At 31.2% G+C, this 22,521-nt stretch overlaps 1 protein-coding gene across 2 annotated transcripts in view; it reads left to right on the top strand.

The window, feature by feature from the left end:
* LOC131842784 (uncharacterized) overlaps nt 1–22,224 on the top strand; it is an 83,184-nt gene extending 60,960 nt beyond the window's left edge. For both annotated transcript variants that reach the window (XM_059191355.1, XM_059191363.1), the window contains exons 3-5: nt 1,365–1,477; nt 19,423–19,591; nt 20,566–22,224. In XM_059191355.1, coding sequence (XP_059047338.1) covers nt 1,365–1,477; nt 19,423–19,591; nt 20,566–21,201 — 918 coding nt within the window. In that variant the 3' untranslated portion in view covers nt 21,202–22,224. The remainder of the gene's footprint in view (nt 1–1,364; nt 1,478–19,422; nt 19,592–20,565) is intronic.
* Nucleotides 22,225–22,521: the final 297 nt, after the last annotated feature.

Genomic DNA, 22,521 nt, shown 5'->3' with positions numbered 1-22,521 from the left:
CAATTTTGATTCCTCGCTTACTTGATATAGTAAACACCCCGATCAATATAAACAATATTGTTCGGGGTGTTTACTATGTTTATTATGTATATAACAATGACAAAAATTTTATGTTATTTCTTTATATTTCCTTGTAATTTGTTTTTACTGTCATTTATATGTATAATTACAATTATGTTTAATAAACACTAGCGCCATCTGCGATCAACCTACTCTGTCCTTCTTCTAAATGTGTATTCTGATCTGTGCTCATTTTATAATTCGATATAAATTCAAATCATTTATTCACATAGAGGATTTTAGCGGCTTATAACCTCAAATTTTTGTAAATAATTTTTTTCGCTACTGTCTACTACAGTTTACAGGTTCAATTGAAAAGAACTGACAAGAAACTTCTTGAATAAACGGTACATCATTATTTTAATATCATTATTATTATTATCATTAACATATCATCATTATTATCATTATCATATCATTATTTTAATAATACTAAGCATAGAGTTGCAGTTTTTACATTTCCGTAATTGAATTCCGCACATATCTTGAATAATGGCGCACAATATTCCCGACACTGGCCAAATGGCCGACATTTTTGGCATAGTTTCGTTATTTGTTACATAGACAAATTAGGGATTGTTCTCAATGTCTGATCTTTGGCTTTCATCCAAAGAATAGTATTGGACTATTCTCATCATTGATACACTTAGTTTTATTAATGCACTCACCATATGCCGCGACTTTACTTGCACGAATTAATAGGCCATTTGTATATTTAAAATCTGAAGAGTTTGTTTGTTTGAACGCGCTATTCTCATTCAATTTTTGTGCTGGATTGTTCATTTGTCGAGGTAGGCTTTAAGCTACATAACATTATACTACGACCAATAGGAGCAGAGATGCAATAGAAATTGTTGCAAAATTGTTGCGCAGGTCAACTAGATAAAGATGTGGTACTCACACATATGCTAATGCTATCCGGCGCCAGTGGGAAATGATATTTGATGATTTACTATGTAAGGATAACTTCCACGTAGTAATCCTTGGAAACCACCGAACTTCATGAAACAAGATTATTCCTTCTTATAAAAAGGTTTTATAAGAAGCAATTTCCATGGTATTGCGGGTGCTCATGGGCGGTAGTAATCATTTACTATCAAGTGAGCTGCAAGCTTCCTTTCTCTTGATCTACTACTCTCTACTACTAAAACCTCCATTACAATCCGTTGAGTAGTTTAAAATGTCTAAGCAAACTCACAGCGGAAGTGACTTCCATTTTATAATATGTAAAGATAGTGCTCCAATATAAATGATATATTTTATTGTAATGTGTGTGTATGTAACCATTTTTTTCCTTATTTCAGAAGATAGACGCATACAACCACAGCGGGCCGTCGCTGCAGACATCGGCAGTCATCGCATTGTGTTCTATCGTCCTGGTGCTCGGCATCTTCGTTGGTGTCATACTTGTGTGGAAGTAAGTCAATTCTTCTTTATATTGTCATTGATTTAACGGCCTCGTTGGTCTAGCGGTTTAGTACACCGGTTTACTTCCGATGGACGCGAGTTCGATTCTCCGCATAGTGTGAACATTTGTATTCATGAATATGGTTGTTTGTATCGATCTAGGTGATTTCTAGGTATATAATGTATTTATATATTTTTTTAATCTAAGTATTTATATCAGTTGTCTAGTTGTTGTCATGGCGCTATCTTAGTTGTTCAGGGTTATTTATTTATTTATTGACTAAATACTAAAAGCCGCCAGACGGCTAGATTCGTAAGCTATGTTGCAGTTGTATTAGAATAGAATAGAAAAGAAAATCATTTATTCAAATAAACTTACTTTAAGAACATTTGAATAGTCATCACAATTTTTTTAATCTAACGCTCATTCGGAAAGCTTTCTCATCACAAGGTGAATGAGCAAGAAACTTGTGTGTTGCTCTTTTAAATAATCGTTGTAAGTTTACATTTTTCAGTCGAAACGTATGAATACAAACTACCAATTAGCACTAATTTATTAGGGTCAAATATAAATACACAATAAGATTAAATCAGTATAGTGAGTAGAGTAGACCAATCCTTACAAGGAGTTCACGAATATGATGTATGAGCCAGCCATCACTGCGCTCGACCATATTTTAGGGAGGAGCCCAATGACTTGGCACACCACGCCGCCACATGTCAGGACATTTTAGTGAGCATGACTACTCAATCCATTCGACCACGTCATAGCTACTTAAAATTACCATATGGTAGTTATAGTATTCGCACTTTACATAAAGATGCATGCGGCAATCATTACAAAAAATTTAAGAACCCTTTTATAATTTCTATAATCTGATAAATTTTATTCCATTTTACGCAGGCAAAAACGTGTGACATAGGTAGTTATTACTATAAATGCGTTCATTGAACTATCAGTGATTGCAAATTTTAATATCTAAGATGTTCCATAAATACAATTATATAAAGTTTTAAATTTATTACATCAATTTAAGTAATATCGCTAATTGACTTTTTATCAAATTAGAGCGTCTCCTTGAAGTTATTTCACAAATCTTCCAAGATGGGCAATATCTAGAAATCTTGCAATAACAATCTGTCTTCATTAGGAGATATCTCAAAGTTAGAATTAAGTTAGATAGTTGTACTATCAATTTCTATTAGTGAAGTCTAGTGACAGACCTTGCTAATTGCTCGCATTGATGATTCCAATATTAAACATTTTAAATGACAATTTGTTTTTGCCATTTGCCGAGACGTTGGGAGCCAATTTTGACTTTTTTGAACATTTTGAGCCGATGGGACTCAAGACAAAATATTTTTAACGAATATTACGAGTGTTTGTTTGATTTGTTTTGATTTGATTTAACGTACCATTAACCTCACGAACTGGTCGGAATTGATTAAATGTTTCCATGTTGGATAGATCGTTAGAAAGGACTACATTGAATCGGATCAAATTTGGTACACGAATAGATTACATCTTACTTTAAGACATAGTATAAATTTTACCCGAATATACTAAAACAGCGCTGCGGAATCGCTAGTACTGGATATATTACAAACCGTTATGTTATTGAACTTGTTTCAATTGCTCCATAAATCAGGTACATTTTTTTTAAATAGTCCATATATATATCTCGTGATAAAATACAAATTCATTCCAAATTTTAATGTAACAGACATACAGACAGTTTCGAATTTATAAAATTAACTTAGGATTAACCTACATATAAAGAGCAACACGCAAGTTTCTTGCTCGTTCTTCTTATGATAAGACAGTTTTCCGAATGAGCGGTAGATTAAAAGAAGAACAACTGTATATCGAATACTGATAATTCGAAAGTGCTTAAATGAAATTTATTTCAATAATTACAAAATTTATTAATTTTCATTTATTCTATTCTATATGATCTACCACTCGTTCTCATATACATGACTATAAATATGATAGTATAATATGTCCATACAATTTCGCTGTGACGTCACACTCCATATTGGAACGAGCGAGAGCGAGCATTAGCGAGCACGTTTTCTAATTATTCGCCGGAAAGCCAACAATAATTTCACAAATCTGTCGAGATCTCGAGGAATCCAACAATGGCGGGTTGTGACAGTTTAATCGGCGTTAAACCCGTCGTCACATACGTGCCACGGGGAGGCAATGGTTCGAGAAAGTTGATTAGACTGCCTGTCACCTATTCGAGATTTAATCCTAGCTCCAAATGTGGTGCGCCTCAAACAATGAACGTAAGCGTTTTGATATCCTTTTATATATATATTCATTATTGCACAGATAGTACAGTAATAAAATATTGTACAAATAATGTGAGCAAAGGTGGACAGTACAAAACAGTGGCATAGGGCTATTGAGTTGGTAATAATTGCTGCAGAAAAAATAAAAAGTCAAAAATTACTAAATTGAAATTGTACAATGCAAAACAAAAGTAATATACATAAATATTAGTATGTAGTAATATAATGTTAAAGTTTTTTCACTATACTACAAAATTATATTACAACAATGTTCTATAATTTTTTTATTGCATTTTCGCCCATAGATAAAACGATGAAACCTATATACATATAGTATAATAACTTTAGACTTTTATTTACATTTAAATTTTACTTTCGAAGTATAAATTATTGAGTTGTTGAAGTATTTTGAATAAAAATTAAAATGACGATACGTTGAATGTTATTGGAAAACCATTTCATTAGGAATTTGCTGTATCTACGTGTACTATGTTATATAATATTATTTTATATTTTATGTAATCAGTTGTCGGTTGCTATGAAATTGTGATAATTTAGTAATCAGTATTTATATTTCTCTTTCTTTTATTTTACATACAAATGTTTTTAAACACCCGCTACCGCTTATGCCTTGTAGCGTTAATATGAAATAATTAGACATGTCACAATATTCATGTCGTCAAGTTACGGGCAGTTTGACGTCGTCGAATTAGAAACTGGATATCCCGCGATAAGTAGCTGTCGACGAATATTATTGTATTAATTAGCCGTGTATAACATAAGTTTATTGGAGTTTCGTATCAGCATACATGTAAATATCTCTAATAATTACGTATCTACAGATATGCAGGAAGCATTTAGATTTTTTCATCTGATATATATGAAAATTATGACTCGGTGCGACTTCCTTTCTGTAACAAATATGAGAAATAAAATTTTGTTATTTATAAAAGTAACATGTATATAAAATAATTATTTATAAATATAACATTGTTTAATATATAAAAATAACTGAAAATTATATTTGAAACGTTAAAAAGAATGCGTGCATTAATTAAAAAAAAAAGTTATATTAAAAAATTGATTTAATAAATATTTATAATAAAAATGTCTCTGATTATAAAATATAGTCAAATGTTAATATTATATATATATAAAAATATAGTCCCTGTCCCTGTCTGTCCGTCCCTGTGTGCTTAAATCTTTAAAACTATGCAACTGATTTTGAAGCTGTTTTTTTTAAATAGATAGAGTGATTCTAGAAGAAGGTTTATATATATAATACATCTACACCCGGGCGAATCCGGGGCGAGTAGCTAGTATAACTATAATTTATAAAATTTTCGTGTTACAATATTTGTAACAAAACTCCACCGGATCGACCGATTCACATAAAACTTTGCATGTATATTCAGTAGGTCTGAAAACAGCTATACGTAAATTATTTTTCATACCACTAGGTGATACTGGCGGTTCACCCAATTTTTTTTTATATTTTATACATTTTTTTACTTTAATATTTCTATTATTTGCCACTAAATGTTAGATATAACCCTAAACTTTCACTCTTCTACCATTAATTTCATTCATATATTTAAAACTAACTTTAGCCCGCGGCCTCGCTCGCGTTAATTTATCCCGTTAGGGGTGGAATTTTTCAAAATCCTTTCTTAGGGGATGCCTATGTCATAGTAGCTTTATGCATGCAAAGTCTCAGTCCGATCGGTTTAAAATTGACAAAGTTTCATACAAACTTTCATCCCCTATTTTATCCCCTTGGGGGTAGAATTAATCAAAATCCTTTCTTAGCGGATGCCTACGTCATAACATCTACCTGCATGATAAATTTCAGTCCGATCCGTCCAGTGGTTTGCGCTGTGCGTTGATAGATCACTATGTCAGTCACCTTTAAGTTATATATATTTTTTAGATTTAAGAGTGACGCTTTTATCGCTAAAGCATTCTCCTTCGATGATTTTAATTCGATTATTTTGAAATTTTAAAATCGATATTAGTACTTCAAAAATGTTTAACTCTCAGTACCTAGTCGATAACTGACAAGAAAAATGTTTACCGCCCAACATAGTGGGCTTGGGTCAGTTGCTTTCATTATAAAAACTTCCAGTTTGCATCGAACTAAACCGAGTTATACAATAAACTACATTTTATATTCACTTCGCAAACAAACTAGCGAAACCGCAGGAAACCCACTTAAGCGTAGCATTGAGTATTACGATTTATGGACAATAAACGTAGTCAGTGGCACTGAAATAGTATTTAATAGTTTCTTGTTACATAATAGCGCCTAGTCGAACCGAGTATTGGGTGATATACATCCTGCTTCCTTAATATTGACGGCCTCGGTGGTCTAGCGGTTTAGCACACCGTTTTACTTCCGATGGTCGCGGGTTCGATTCCTCGCACGGCACAAAAATTCATGAATATGTTTGTTTGTATCGGTCTGGGTGTTTATTATCAATATATAATATGAATTTATTGGTTAAAAAATATATATCTATATAATTGTATCAGTTATCTAGTACTCATAAATCAAGATTTCGTTAGCTTTCGTCGTTGGGTCTAGATGCCGCTGTATGAATTGTCCTGAAATTACTATTATGATTACTTTTATAATAGTATTTTAGAAATGCAATCTAGTTTGTACCGTGCGAGGAATCGAACCCATAACCTTTGGATGTAAGGCGGTATACTAAACAGGTAACTCCGAGGCCGTCAAATTAATATTGTAGTTTGCTTTGTTGTTAATGTTTCTTGTAGTCTTGTATAGTCGTTATTAAGTTTATATATATAGATATATAAGTAAGTATAAAAAATATGTTTCTTTTATTAGTCTGCATTAATTTTCATTAGTTCCGAAACGCCCTCTATTAGATTAATTACGAACAGTGTTTGCTTAATTACTGTGGTTTCCTATTAACTAAGTACAGACCTACCCAATGGAAATGTGGTAACACAAAACTCCAATCACCTTAGCTATCTATTAACATTCCCGTAAATAATGAAACGGGTACGGAAATAATAAAAATAATAATAATTAACGATATTCAACCTTATTTCATAGCAAAAGTTGATAGAATACAAGAATTAACGACTTTTTTGTTGGCACTCGTCGCTTCCATGCGTGACTAATTATGCCAAAATTATACGTGAGCGTTTCCCGCCAGTTCGCGATTGGCCGATCCAAAATGGCCGACCAATAAACGAGAAGGGCGGCGCCCGCGCACGTCTAGCGTTTCGTTGCGTTCTGTATGAATATTCAATAGGAGCATTGTAATTTTTTTTATTGTAAACGACATCTTAATTAGTAGTCGATGTATAAATATAATGTCGTATAACATTATATACTTTGTATTATACAGTCAGAAGTAAAGATAAAAAGAGAAAATATTTTTTGACTATAAAACAATTGACATCCGTTCTTTCCCAGAGCTTGTCCTAATTTAGAAAACATGTGTGGAACTTTTTAGTGTATTTATTCAAATAGCCCATAGTGCCTTGACAATTAGCAATAAGGACACTATATCTATATATAGATACCAAAATCAAAACGTCAGATAGTCTTGTCTCTGTCTATCAAATGCGTACAGTATTTTTCGATTCGTAAATATTTTATTTTCTATTTTATTTTTACATAAGGTATATTTTTGTCTGTAGCAATACCTAATATAAAAATTGATTCCAAAGCATTTTTGTTTCACTCTCAACCAACACGTAGATATTAGCTTATAGTCTTGCGACAGAAAAAGAACTGTGTCGTTGGTGAATCATTACGTTATTTTGGTTTTAAGTTAAAAATCAATAGTGAAGTAACTCACATGTAAATCAGATGGCATTTTAAACATTTTGTTTGAATATAATCAATCCAATATAATCAATACAATAAATCTACTTGCTTTACATTACTTTACATAGATAGATTTTGTGAATTGTATTTTAAACCAAATAAATAAATATATATACCTATATAACTTCCTCATTAACTATAGAATATATAAAAATAATTAATAAGTACATTTTATTTATATTGTTAATCGGGTCTGAACAGGAATAAAATATACGTAATGGTATATAATATCTACCACTCTTAACATTAGTCAGCTCGTGACCACTAATGCAACGTAAGCGACAAATCAAGAGAGGTAAATTTTACCATAAAATTATTCGTTTTAAAAGCCCGTTAACAATATAAATAATGTGTATTAATCATGAAAGATTTAAAATAAAAATTAGCAGATTTACTTAAAATAAATCCATTATAAAATTAAAATCGTGCTTTAAATATAAGTTCAGAGAATTGAAAATTGTACTTTTTTTCTGGTACTGTTTAACACCTGGTAATGTTTAGCGTTCAACAGCATTTCTGTCCGAACTGCGGAAGTTATGCGTAGAGTGCCCTCGACAGGGGATTGTGGACTGGAAACCCCACATAAACTCGTTGAGAGACCCTCCACAGCCAACACCGTTGGGGCCGCGGAACAATGCACTATTTACCAGTTCTTTGTCTTAGACCAAGTACTTTTTACAAGAGCAAAGCCTGAGAACAAGCTTACAAATATACTCGTGCCTTTTTATTATTCTTTTACTTAAATGTTTTTACATTCAAACATTAAACATTATTTCAACTGTACGTGATATTTTAGCAAAGTTTTTGTAATTCAAAATTCTAATATTTTGATTTTACCTAAATGTCGTTTGGCTAAAGTGAGTAATTCGTTTTATGGCAATTGCGTAAGGTTTTACAATAAAATACCAGAGTCTGTTATAAATCTGCCAGAAAAAAGATTTAAATGTCAAATAAAACACTTCCTTTGCAAAAATAAGAAAAATTTTAAATACATAGCACTGACAATATTATCTGATTACACTAATAATGAGTGCGTAGCGATTTCTATGTTAATTATCGCATGCCTCTTACTTGTTATAATTACAGTAATTATTTATATAAAAACATTATTAAAAAGAGCAACACACAAGTTTCTTGCTCATTCTTCTTGTGATGAATCTGCATTCCGAATGAGTGGTAGAATCAAAATATGACTATTCAAAAGTGCTTGTAATGAGTTTATTTGAATAAAGATTATTTCTATTTCTATTTCTATTTCTAATAAAGTATCACAATAATAAAATCGAAGTCATTCAAAAATAATTTATTCATATAGGACATTTTAGCCGCTTATGAACGACAAATTTTTGTATTTATATTTTTCCCTACTGTCCAGTTCTTTATACATATTCAATTGAGAAGAACTGGCAAGACACTTAACAAATTTCTTTTTTTGAAGGCTGTACGTATTACGTATTATACTTATATAGATGTATATGTCTAAGATTAAATGAAAATTCCGTGCTTGAACAATTATTCCCATAAATGTTTGCATACTAATCTTTTGTACAATGTATTTCATTTTTATTACCACGATTCTAAAACAGTTCTAACACAGTTTATGTTACTTTTAGAAATAAGACCTATAAGATTTCCTATATCGAATTCTTTCAAAATGCCAGCGTTTTATCTAAGTAACTTGCAATGAACTGGACCACTGAACTACATAAACTCTCAATAAGACTCAAAAACATGCACTGTAGAGCTTCTTTTAAATTAATATCCTTGGTAACCAATTTCAAAAGCGTAGCTTCTAAGAAAGTATTTTGTAAAACCGTTCCGGCGGAAACTTTTATTTACCTTGCTAGAATGTAGGGGTATTTGGCCAACGTGTGGAGTGCCCTTACTTTATGCGTGTCTAGAATAGTGAAACAATTTTCAAAACCCCCGCTGCAGAATGTTTTTTTAAATATTCCAACCGAAGGGGTTGGAATATTTAAAAGATCATTCTTAGCTATATTTTTTTCCATGAGCCTATGCTCAAGAAGGCAGATGTAGTCTATAATCTCATCAAAATTATCGAGAATAGATTCTAGTAATTGTATATATATTATAATTATTTGTTCGAATTTTAAATACTATGGCGTGTGATTATAGACAACTAACAAAGAAAGAGGAATAGTTTACTTTATATATGAATAGAATGTATACCTAAATATAAATTTTATATCAGTGTAATATGAAATAGCAGACGCTAATAATAATAATAATGAATGTTTCATTTATTATCTCTATACAAACAATAACATTTTGTATAAATTAAGAGCTTAACAAAATTATTCAACTACGAGTACCTGTACCATAAATATAAATGAACATGTAATACAAAATCAATGTAATACTGCATTATGCAAAATCTCCAACAACAAAACGGATAAATTACACGCATTATTATTTCACAACAAAAACCCTTTGGTATGCATAAAATGAATTCCAAATCACCACTAACAATGTTTCTACTAATGCTATCTGGCATATCGAACTCTATACGGCGAATGTCTTCATTAAGGCCTATTGTCTTTCTCATTATGGTAAGCGAATTTAAAGCGTTCATTCTAGGCCTTATTGGTGATCTGCATACAATCAGTTATTTGCATAATATCTCAATCCGTTGTTATTCACCCCGGTTATTTAAAGTCGGAAAACATTTCACGCGTCGGGGATTTTGTGACATACTGTTATGTGGTTCGATGAGCAATACATATTTTAAGTAATTGTAATTTAAAATATTCTTTAAATATTATACAGTTGTTACAAAATTGTTTGCACAAATATGTAGACCCTTATTAATGTGAGATACATCACAATTTATAAAAATTGTTTCTTAGATGATGAGCTTGGAAGGGGTAATCTCTCAATCTATTGTACTAAACCGATTTTGAAAAATCTTGTATTGTTGCATAGTCTGTTTGTCGAGGCATGTTATGCGCTATATAAACGATACGTCCAATAGGATCCTAGCTGCAATGACAAATATTGCAACGGAGAAAAGAAAGTTACAGTAAATATTTTAAGATGTATGAAGAAATGAGACGCAGACGAAGTTACGCGTCTTAGTTAGTATAATACTAAACAAAAGAAACAAGAGAATCTACTTCTTTTAGAAGTTGCATATCCTTCATTATAACTAATATTTTTCCAACTCAACTCCATCAATGTAACATATCATATCGAACCTCAAATATTATTACGAAAAATTCAAATACAATTTTCGTTCGCGGGGAGTTTGTAACTCGCATAAAATTCTGTTATGCCAATTTCACTCTTGAAACTTTTCAGTTGGTTAAAATGCTAGATATATGCTGTATAATAGCTCATAGGTACAAATAAAATTCTTCTTTTATATGAACTTAAATAGTATTTCTTTTTACAGTTGCATTTAAATTTGTTTATTTAACGGCTTCTGGCTCCGTAGTTGTTAATACGTCGATTTCGTTTTTAAGTTCCGTCATATATTCACCGTAATTGGTTGTTTGATGTTTCCTTTTGCAATCAATAAGATTTATTTACGTATTGATTCTGTTATATTGTTGGAGTTTTCAAATTTAAGGCGTTTTTTCATTATCGATGATACAATTTATATAATGGTAATAGTGATCATGTTCACCATTAAATAAATCGTATATGTCTTTGACGGATCTTTTTTAACAAATATGAATAAATGATTTTGTATTTGAGCTATGATACTAAAACCGCCGTATACTTTACATTTCATACTACGATGAGCTCCGGCAACTTTACTTTCCACAGAAACAATATTACACTCTTGTAACTTTGTTGCTTTCGACGCTTTGGTCTCGGTGGTAAGGCGGAGGTTTTGCCTCTGTTTTATCTACGACTTCATGAACTTGTTCAATTATTCACTACCCTCTGTACTTCTCCACGTGCAATTGCTTTTAGACCAATTATAAGTTTATTTGTCTTCTTACCTCCTCAATTAAAACCACATTAATTCATTGGAATTTAAGAGTCGCGCTCGGTGAGGCTCTTCCCTCTCTCGATTCTCCGTCATTTTATTTTTTCTTAATTCGATAAAACTATGTTTTGGGCTTCCCCTTCCTGTCTTTTCTTCTGTTTCCTTTAATAATAATATTCATAAGTTCATCATGCCGTATAAAGTGTCTCAACATTTTCACCTGACCGTCATATACTTACAAAATATATAATAAAGTATTTTAGATATTGATAAATATATTATTGATTTATATGTACATATCTGCAGCACATCTAAAAAGAAGTGAAAGAAAACAAAAACAAAGTGATTAAATTAAAATCACAAACTTTGTTCTTTGTTATAAAGTTTATTTCTTGATTATTTCTCTCTATCTCCCTTAATGTTAATATGGTCATAAAAGGTTATAATTTATATAAAGGATTAATAAGAAGATTGTGTAATTACTTATATGTATTAACTTACTTATGTGTAATTACTTACTCATATGACTTTGTTTTGTTTGAAAATGAATATACCTACAATTTCCGTAATACTTACAATGTTCAGCTTAATAGTCGCGGCTCTTATAGCTACATCTCCTTGTTTCATATTATTTTCAAATAATCTAATATTATACGCAGAAATCATTCGTTGTATATCATTTCAACAGCATTAATAAAAACAAATAGAAAACAAATTAGAATATATCGAATTGGTTAGCTCAACACGTGAATAGAGAAGCAACACGGCCAACAGTATGAAGAAAGTAATTTAATCCCTCTTTGTTATACAGAACCCAACGCTGTCAGTTAGAGGCCTCAACCGTTTTTGGAATTCTGACACCTTCTGTTATTACGTGATGAAGTGTAGAAAATGATAGCAAGCGGCGATCACGAAGTTATTATACCTTCATACCTCTAAATGGTATTAAGCATTGAAATGAGAGTTTATCACCGTGAAGGTGTACGGTTGTACTTAATGGTATAATTGCTTCTCTGACACTAAAATAAACTGATATAACTCAGATATATTACTTAGTAATATTTATGCATTTACCAGTATAGAACATGTTATAAAAAAAATCTTGTATAAATATCTCCTGTAGTATTAGTAATATGGACTAATAATCCCCATTATTAGCAATGTACCACGTCAGGTTGACCTCCACATGGTTACCCCTGGATGACCAGGTGGAATCATCTTGATAAATTCATGGTATATATATATATATATTATCATCCTCCACTGGTGCCTCGCCAGCGTAAACCGTTAGCGCAGGCGGGTGCACCATTCAATTATCATCCATAATAAAATATTGTTTGTTATCGAACACTTCCGGTTTAAACGATTTTTATTTATTAGTTTATATTAGCTAGGTCTGAAAATAGGTTGAAAATAGGTATATGTCTTATCTAGAAATATTTTATATATAGTACTAGCTACTCGCCCCGGCTTCGCACGGATGTATATGTATTATACATATAAACCTTCCTCTTGAATCACTCTACCTATTAAAAACACCACAACATTATATTTATATATGTATGTATATATTGCTTGTAATTTTTGTATATTTTTTATATATATATATAGTATATATAATGTGTGTTATTTTTTAATATTTATTGGTATTATTATCCTATCCCTATTATTACCTTTATATATATATTCTTCCATTCTATTCATGCGCCACCTACCAATTTTGTTGTATTTTCTCTACCTAAAGGTTATCTGGAAGAGATTGCGTCTAGCGATAAGACCGCCTTTTGTACTTCCATTTCTCTTTTCTGTATAATTCTTATGTATTAATTCTATTGGTGCAATATAGAGTTTATAAATAAATAAATAGACACCGCTTCAAAATCCGTTGCCTGGTTAAATAGATTTAAGCATACATAGGGACAGACAGCGACAGCGACTTTCTTTTATACTATGTAATGAAAACAATACTCATTTTCATCAATTTCAACATATCCAAGTCAATCTCTAACAGCGTACATACGTACATATATACGTAATAAGAGCGGTTCGGAGGCGCCACCCGCGCTGTATTAACCGATGCCTTACTAATTAGACCACCTCCAACGTTACCTTGAGACATGTTAGGGACCCTTGGGCCCTTTTCAATCAGTATTCAGGTTCAATTAATTATAACCTGGTTATAAGAAAACCATTCGTTTGTTTTAATTTTAATTTTTAAACAATTCGAACAAATTGGTAGGCGTTTTAAGATTATAAGAGGTAATAAATACACTGCAATATAATATGATTTTTTTAAATGAAAGTATTAGCATAATAGCATGTAAGTTTATTTTACTCTCCATATTAATTAAAATTGTATTCGGATTTAATAAGAAATTATGCAATTTCATACATACAATTTAAACGTTTAATTTAGTGCATAATATAAAATATTTCTTGGGTGTTTTCTATGTATATTACGTATGTCCTTACATAGAAGTTATCTAAAACCCATAACGCAAGCTTTGTTTAGCTTGGGATTAGACGGCGCTGTGTGAATTTTCCAGGGTTATTATTATCATTAAAGAACAAACTCCATACAAATAATAGGTTTCAATGATTTTTACAACTTGTGTAATATAAAAAAAATTTAATCAGTAAGTAGATAATGAATAATTATGTGACAAATACATATATATAAGTAATTTGTAGAATCCAAATTTGTCAACTGCAAATGTATATACAAAACATAACAGGTTTTATTCAATTTAAATCATAAAATATGTATAATTCTCATTGACAAAGTAAGCGGGCATAAATATAACGAGCAAATTTAAATTCTAAAGGCATATTCTTTCATAACGTCGCGAGTAATAACAACATGCTATCAATAGTTTTATTTGTTTCGTTCTCCAAGTGTCAGACGTTTCTCTAGGAAACAGTCATCTTGTGCTGTTTTATTTGCATTTTATCTCCAAAGTTGTTGTCTTTATTTTGTAAGACACAAAGAGCCAGTTATTGTCTACCTTCCCTGCAGCTTCTTTGATGCCTCTAAACTTTCTCTTTGCCATGAAATCTTTTTAAATGTTAACTAAATAAATGCTTACTAAGTAAAAACCATTTAAGGAGCGGCTATTACGTAAAATGTCGGTTTTTGTAACTTCATATAAAAGATAAGATATAGATATAACAACACACAGGAGCGTAAATAGTATAAACACACATATAACTAACAGCGTAATATATTTTTTTTTATTTAAAACACACAAAGTAATAAAGTCTCACATACATTCAAAATAAATATTCAAATAATAATATTTTAAGACTTATAGATATTACATCCAAAATTAACAAAAAAAAAGAAATTCCCACCCGCGTCAAATGCCACACTTTTTTGCTGTCGAACATAGCACCTCATTATAACACGTAACCCGTCTACAATAATATCGACAAATGCCAATCAATCTCATAACACGTCCCTAGTGATTAGTTACGTACCACTAATTATCGAGGCCCAAGCTATCGAGTAACACGATAACTGTTTCTTATTGTGGTTATCTATGAAACGCAACGTCGATATCGATTCGCCGCGAGTCGCGTTTAATTTCGACAAATCCCAAGTATCTACAGTAAATGAAAGAATTTCATATAGAATTAATAAGTTTTTTACGCTTTCTAGATAAACAGCTAATATACAATCTAAACTTAACTGACTACATTCTATTAGTAATAAAAATATATAGGGGATAAAGGGACCCCTTTTAATAATATATTTTAGTTATTATATTATGTTTTTTAAGCTTTTTAATTTTAGGTTCTTAGTTGTACAGTTAAGTTATGTTAATTACATTGTATATAGATATTTTCCGGTTTAAACATTAAACTACTTAAGAAAGTCATTAAAAAATATATGTATATTTAATCAGTAAATATTTACATGTGTTTGAAATTATAAAATTTTTGCTGCTAACAAATTCATTAACACTATAAAAAGATTGTTCCAACAGAAAAGAACACAACATTCCCTTATAAAACTTCCAATTATGTATTATCTTTAAACTATTGCGCAAAGAGTTAAGTTTTAAACCTTACTGCTTGGAATCTTCACCGTGCTTCAGATTCCAAGATCACACTAATTCACTATTAGATTGTATCAGATCATAAGTACAGGAAATTAAGAATATAATCAATATTATTTATAATCAACCGTATCAAACAAGCCTAGACAGTTTGGTTTCTAAAAAACTTGTCAATTAAAATGTTTGCATAGTTATTCAAAACTTGATTTCGTTATTCTACATCTGATATCTCAAAGTTTTACGAAATATCGAACTTAAAATAACCTGTTACTATTCGATCCATGCCCTTAAACTGCAGCGATTAATGTAATCAGTATCATTAATTTCATCGATAGTTTGTTTTGGAATATTTTCAAAGGGCATGCGTATCGATAACAGATCGACAAAAATTATTACTATCCACGAAGTAAGTTTACCGGCAACCGTACATTCGAATTAGCTTGATTTATTCGATTAACTTTATCGACAAGAGACAAAACCATGCTCCTACACTAGCTCAATAAGAGCGTACATCAAAATCAAAATGTCAAATAAATCTATTATTTATTTCATTAGACACAGAGGTCATATTATGTTGTTTCAACAATTTTTGTATAGAACGACAAATAAGTTGGCTTTTATCTTATAAATGAGATAATAGATAAGAAAGCATGGAACATCCAATGCGATTCTATAGTTATACTATACCAAATTGGTCCGTTTATATTAAAAGTAATAAAATAAAATATAATTTCAAAGAGGAATTTCTAATTCTACTAGCTAGGATTAACTTTATTTTTCGAAAATAAAAGATTTTTATAAAATAAAATTAGTTAGTCGTTATTACATCAGTTACCTTCCAAAAGCAGCCCCGTGAAAATCGGTCCAGCTATTTTAGAGATTAGCCGGAACAAACAGACCGACAGACAGACAGACAGACAAAAATTGTAAGAAGTGTTTTTTTGGTGTACCTTATGTACCCTATTTATATATTCATATCCATGTAGTAAAAAACGGTTATTTAAATATTACAAACAGACACTCCAATTTTATTTATATGTATAGATAAAACCATGTTAACTTTTATAATAATTTTATATTTCTAATTAATTACAATTTAGTAAAAATATAATATTATATATTCTTTTATAAATTATATTTTTTGTTTTTAATAAGATCATCATCCATCATCATCTTTGTCATCATCGGTGGCTTAATTTGAAAATTAAATAATTTGTAATTTAACTGTTTTATTTAGTTATAAAGTAATCGAATATAGCATGTAGGAATTAATATAGTACAGGGATGGATAATCAAACAACATACTACTGATTATAGATAGAATAATTTGTACTAAATTTATCCATACACTAAATACTTATACTTGATACTACGTCTTATATACTTATTCTTTTTTTAATTTGAGTATCCAATGCGGAATAGTCTCTATATACTAGAAAGGTAGGTACTTACAATAGAAATGTATGGGTGGTCCCGGCGAGATGTCAACTTGAGTAACATTCTGCTTTTCGTTTATTACAATATATTTCACTTTTATTACTTATCGAATAAAATATGACTAAGAAGTTATATATATGGCACCGCTATATTAAGTGCCTGTCAATAAAGTCCAATTTAAATTAAATAAACTGTTAATTAAGTAATTAATAATATTAATTTATTATATTCTCTATTATCATAGCGTCAACTCATTAATCGCTCACATATAGTCAAATGCCCAAACGGGCATTTGACTATATGTCCTAAGAATATAAAACCCTAGTCTAATCTTATATATAAAATTCTCGTGTCACAGTTTTCGTTCCCATACTCCTCCGAAACGGCTTGACCGATTCTCATGAAATTTTGTGAGCGTATTGAGTAGGTCTGAGAATCGGCCAACATCTATTTTTCATCCCCCTAAATGTTAGGGGTAGTCCACCCCTAAATTTTTTTAATTTTATTTTAAGGCAAAAGTAAGTTTATGTTTGCCGGGACAGCTAGTATAATATAACAAAAGATTAACGTGAGTAGGTATATTCCAGGTATTAATATTAATAGATCCATCATAAAAGTTTCGCTACCTGATCTTTTTCAACAAATATTAAATGGAACATCTGGTGGAGAGTGGTGAAATTGGCGTGTCTAATCGGTTTATAATGACGCCATATCTTTTCGGTGTAATTGAAAGGGATCGCGCCATTGCGGATGTAGAAGTGATGAGCCATGCACTACGTAAGTTTTGTATGGACATGCCCATTTATGTATCTTCACGCCAGACTACAGAGGAAGTCGTAGACAGAGAGAATTGTGTAGAAAAAATCCTTATATCCTTAGACATAATTTTTGCCTCATCAACATCATTCATTGGATTTACATCAAGTGCTCTTGATATCTCCCTAAGACTAAATAATTACTAATATTCCCCTCTCCCCTATAAATTAATAATATATTGTACGCTTTAAATACATTATTAAGTTTAAATAATTAATTATGTATTTTAAATGTAACCAGTACATTGTACTCAAAAACGTTTAGAATACTGTATAAGTTTTTTTATAGATTTGTAAATAGCTGTATATTATACATTGATTGAATTAAGATAAAAATATTATCGTTTTATAATTAGTATTACTATTGCACATTTACCTACATAAAACATTGAAACAATCAACAAGTCAAATTAAATTAAAGTTAAAATTAATGACTAAAAATTATAGAAGCAAATAACAAAAAACATTTTTATTAATTTTAGAATTTCTTAGAATTATATTTTAAATCAGATATTGCACTGTCCTATCCACGTTAATCTATACCGTTATTAAAATACAGTTATACAAGAACGGCCAAAGAATACCACGCCGCAAAATATGATATTCAACTATAGACAAATATATTAATAGAGATCTCTGATAGTTGAATACAATAAAAACTCAAAGGTCCCTAATGATTTGTGGTAACTTGTAGATAAATTGTGATTCAAACGGATGATTCTTTTGAATTTCTTATGGCTATAATTTTTTAAAGTGTAATCACGGATACGTTATTTTTTTTTTAAACATATATCAAAAAATATATTGTATATCGTTCGTCATTCTTTGTGGGTAAAATGTAAGTAAGATGTAGATAGTCTGTACATTAATTTAATTTATTAACAAAAATCTTTATAAAGATATCTAATATGGAATGCTAGTGGTTCATAATTGGCTACGATATCGCATAACAGGCACACCAATAAAAAATACGATTGAATTAACAAGAATGATATGCAATTAAGAACTTCGTCAATTATAAATTTTAGTTTTACTGTTTCTTTGTTAGTTATGTTATTGCCTTATCTATTCGCCAATAAATAGCAAGATAACACACCTGACCTTTCACAACTATTATCCCAAATGGGATGTCTATGACGTGATGAACGAAACACTTAATATTCCCACATTTTCCTGGGTATATTTGAATCCTATTTGATTTGTTATCGGGTTTTCTATCACCTAAGAGTCAGTAAGAAATATATTTTTGTTATCCACCAAATTCGAACTAACGATCTCTTGTGTCTAAATCGGAATACTAAAACCTCTAGGTTACTACTCTTTCGTACGTAGTATAGAATTATGAATAGCCCCCCATCCCTCCCCCTCCACTCTCCCTGGGGCTATTAGTAAAGTGGACTGTAGTTCCCATAACTAACAATGTACCATGTCATGCTATCATCCACCACTAGTGCGTAGTAAGCGCAGGCGAATTATGAAATTAAAACAAAATTAAAAACAATGCTAATCATATTTTCTCTTCAACAGGCATAAACGGAAAGTGACCAATCTACTGCCTTCAAAATCCTCGGCTCCAAACCAAAGCGCCGGGTCTCAACGTCGAGCACCGCCGCCTGCACCCCTATACGAAGACCTTCAGGATCTGCCGAGAAGACCACCACTGCCACACAGGCCTGACTTGGAGCCTCAATTAGAGGTAAGAAAATTCATCATTTGTGCTTTTTACCATGAAAATTTATCTTGGTGCTACTTATTTCTTAATGTATTTTACGTATTTCTATAAGATCGCATTACCATCTTACTACTGGAATTATTGTTATTATATAGAAAGCATATAAAACTACTATTGCATAGCAAACACACATGGTCACGTAGCTAGGTATGGTTTTTTATTCTTTTTAGTTTTCCTTCTTTTACGCGACCACTATACCATAGCAATAATTCTGATAGTATTTTAATTTTTATTATCAACATTTATATACTACACTACTAAAGCAGAATGTATGCATCTATCTCAGACAATAGTATAAGAGTACTACAGCTCACGTATTCTAACGTCTATATCTTTTCAGTTTTAGTACCTATATTGTAAGCAACTATTTTGATCCCAACATCAAAGAAATTATCTTTAACAAAATTAATGAATACAGTAATAGTTTTATCAAAATCTTCATGACCATTTATTAAACTGTCACAAGTTTTATCATGGTGAGACTTTAAAATATCTACATAGTTATTCGTGCAATATTTCCTTCAGAAACGCAATTTACTTCAAAGTACAGTTAGAGAGCAATATTCTCACGTCCCTTCTTATTAAAATGAGATTCATATGCGTTTGAAGCTGGATTGCTGAGTTTAAATTATATTTATTAACTAGTTGCGGCATGCAGTTCCTACCATTTAATTTAAAAGAAATGTCGGTCACCAACGCACCCCATCCACCTCACGTCACCCTCCCGCGATATTACTTCGTTTTCACATTCAATCTAACTATTTTCTTTCTCTTTGACTCCTAGAGGGCACAGTAATAACTTTCCACAAGGATTCTAGTATCAAATACATAAATATTTATCTAAACTAACTAATACTTCCAGAGATTAGCACGACGTTACTTCCGTTTATAAATATATTTAGGTACATAAATTAAATGCTACTTATTCCATTTTTCAGATGGTGGAAACGAAAAGACCTAATTGTGCCGGACGAGTCTTCGTTTGTGGATCCGGTGGCACCTGGCGTGGTGGGAATTCGTGTGGGGGCGACACGTGTGGTGCACCACTTTATGAAGAACTCCCACATCGATCAGACGACTCCCTACACAGTGATGATCATTTCGCTGAAGACGAATTGAGTCTAGTTGGGGAAGCTGCACCTTGTCGGACTTGTTTGAGACCGCCCGTGCCTCAGTCTTTACCTCACCGTCCTAGACAACAGCGGTTAGACAGAAGACCCAAATCCTTAGACCGCAGGAGAGCCCAACACAGGATGCCTCGACATATCCATCCACCGGACCCTTCGGAATTCCATGAGGGTGTTTTATTGGATGCTTTATTAAGATTGTATCCACAAGTGGGTACAGTTGGGGCTAGAGCTCCAGGGCCAATGGCTGTTGGAGCAGGAGGGGCTTGGCCAGGGGGCGAATTACCTGGTATTGGATGTTGGAGAGGACCAAGAGCATCTCCGAAGCCTCCCAGCGGAGATTCTTCGTTTGGTTCCGACTCTGGTTATAGCAATAATACGTGCGGTACTTGTGGTACTAGAGCTTCGTCAAGGCACCGATTATCAGCTGAAATTCCTATGTCATGAACAGATAAAGACTTTAGTGGATGGTGTGAAATGGTCAGGTGCCATAATTCTGTCTCATTGATACCGGACTATCAATTTAAAACAGGAATTAATATAATCGTTTGTATAGTGAATTTTTTAGATTTACTCACTGGCCTAATTCGGTTAAGATGGCCTCAATTTTTCTGCCTTCTAGAACAGTGTTTGTTCAATAATTAGAAACAACTGTTCAATAATAAACCATATTACATCCTCGTAGGGACTATTTTCTACTATTCTGTACAAAAATAAGTCTATTAAAGTAGAGAACTTGGCCCTATTAGGAACTAGAGAGATTGATCCGTTTCTTTTTCTATTATATGAATAATATAATTTTGTACAAAACTACGTGACCATATTTGAGTAGTGATAGAAGTTTCGTCCTAGTAAGTTATTTGAACTAGTCCTAAAATTATCACAATTGTCGAATTATTAAAGTTGGACACATTATTGTGTTGGATAAATGCGGTGTATATCGATTTCTGAATTTGTAGATATTGTAAAAAGTAGATAAACTAATTAAGTGAAACAATGGGTTGAATTTTATAATCATATCATAAAATATTCACAATACATTAAAAACAATAGTTGTTATATCACAATTTCTGACTTTCTTTTCTATTTCTTTGTCACTGGTGCTATAACTTTCTAAATTATTAGAACACATTGTATTTCTTACAAATATTTTATGATATTTTTTTCTTTCATAACTATGTATATTGTATCAGAAAGTACAACCTTCTATAGAGTTAACAACAGAATTTCTCCTTTGTTAAATCTATACATATGAGTATGTAAAATATCAACTGCTTTATGTGAAAATTGGAAATTATGTAATAATTTGATTGTCGAAAAATTGTTTTTGTTTTCTGTTTTTATTGTATGTATAATTTATTTTTTTATATTTTGTTCCATTTTGTATAGATATAAAGTTGCAAGATTATTGTAATAAAATCGTGGAACGGCAATTCGATTTATAAAATATGAAAAGCACAATAAAATGAAAAACAAATAAATTTTTAAGAAATATTTCATTTCTTTTATTTCATAACTAATTTACAATAGTATACCTACATTATAATTGGGAAATATTTATTCTCAATTTGAAAATTAGCGTATGCAATATATAATATGCAAGATATTTTTTATCCCTTCGTAACTTAATGGGATTATAAAATCGTCATGTTCGGTCTATAAGCAATGTTTATGATAGAGTAGAGCAAATGCCATATTAGATGCCTATCAATGATGTCCACAAAGACAAAGTAAAGGGACGCAGAAGTTAGAACTTAGATCTTGTTC

This window comes from Achroia grisella, unplaced genomic scaffold (assembly GCF_030625045.1).
Source record: "Achroia grisella isolate CSIRO2021 unplaced genomic scaffold, CSIRO_AGI_Agris_v1 utg1086, whole genome shotgun sequence".
Lineage (NCBI taxonomy): Eukaryota > Metazoa > Arthropoda > Insecta > Lepidoptera > Pyralidae > Achroia > Achroia grisella.
The sequence above is the reverse complement of the archived record's forward strand: the minus strand, read 5'-3'. Positions and strand labels throughout refer to the sequence as shown.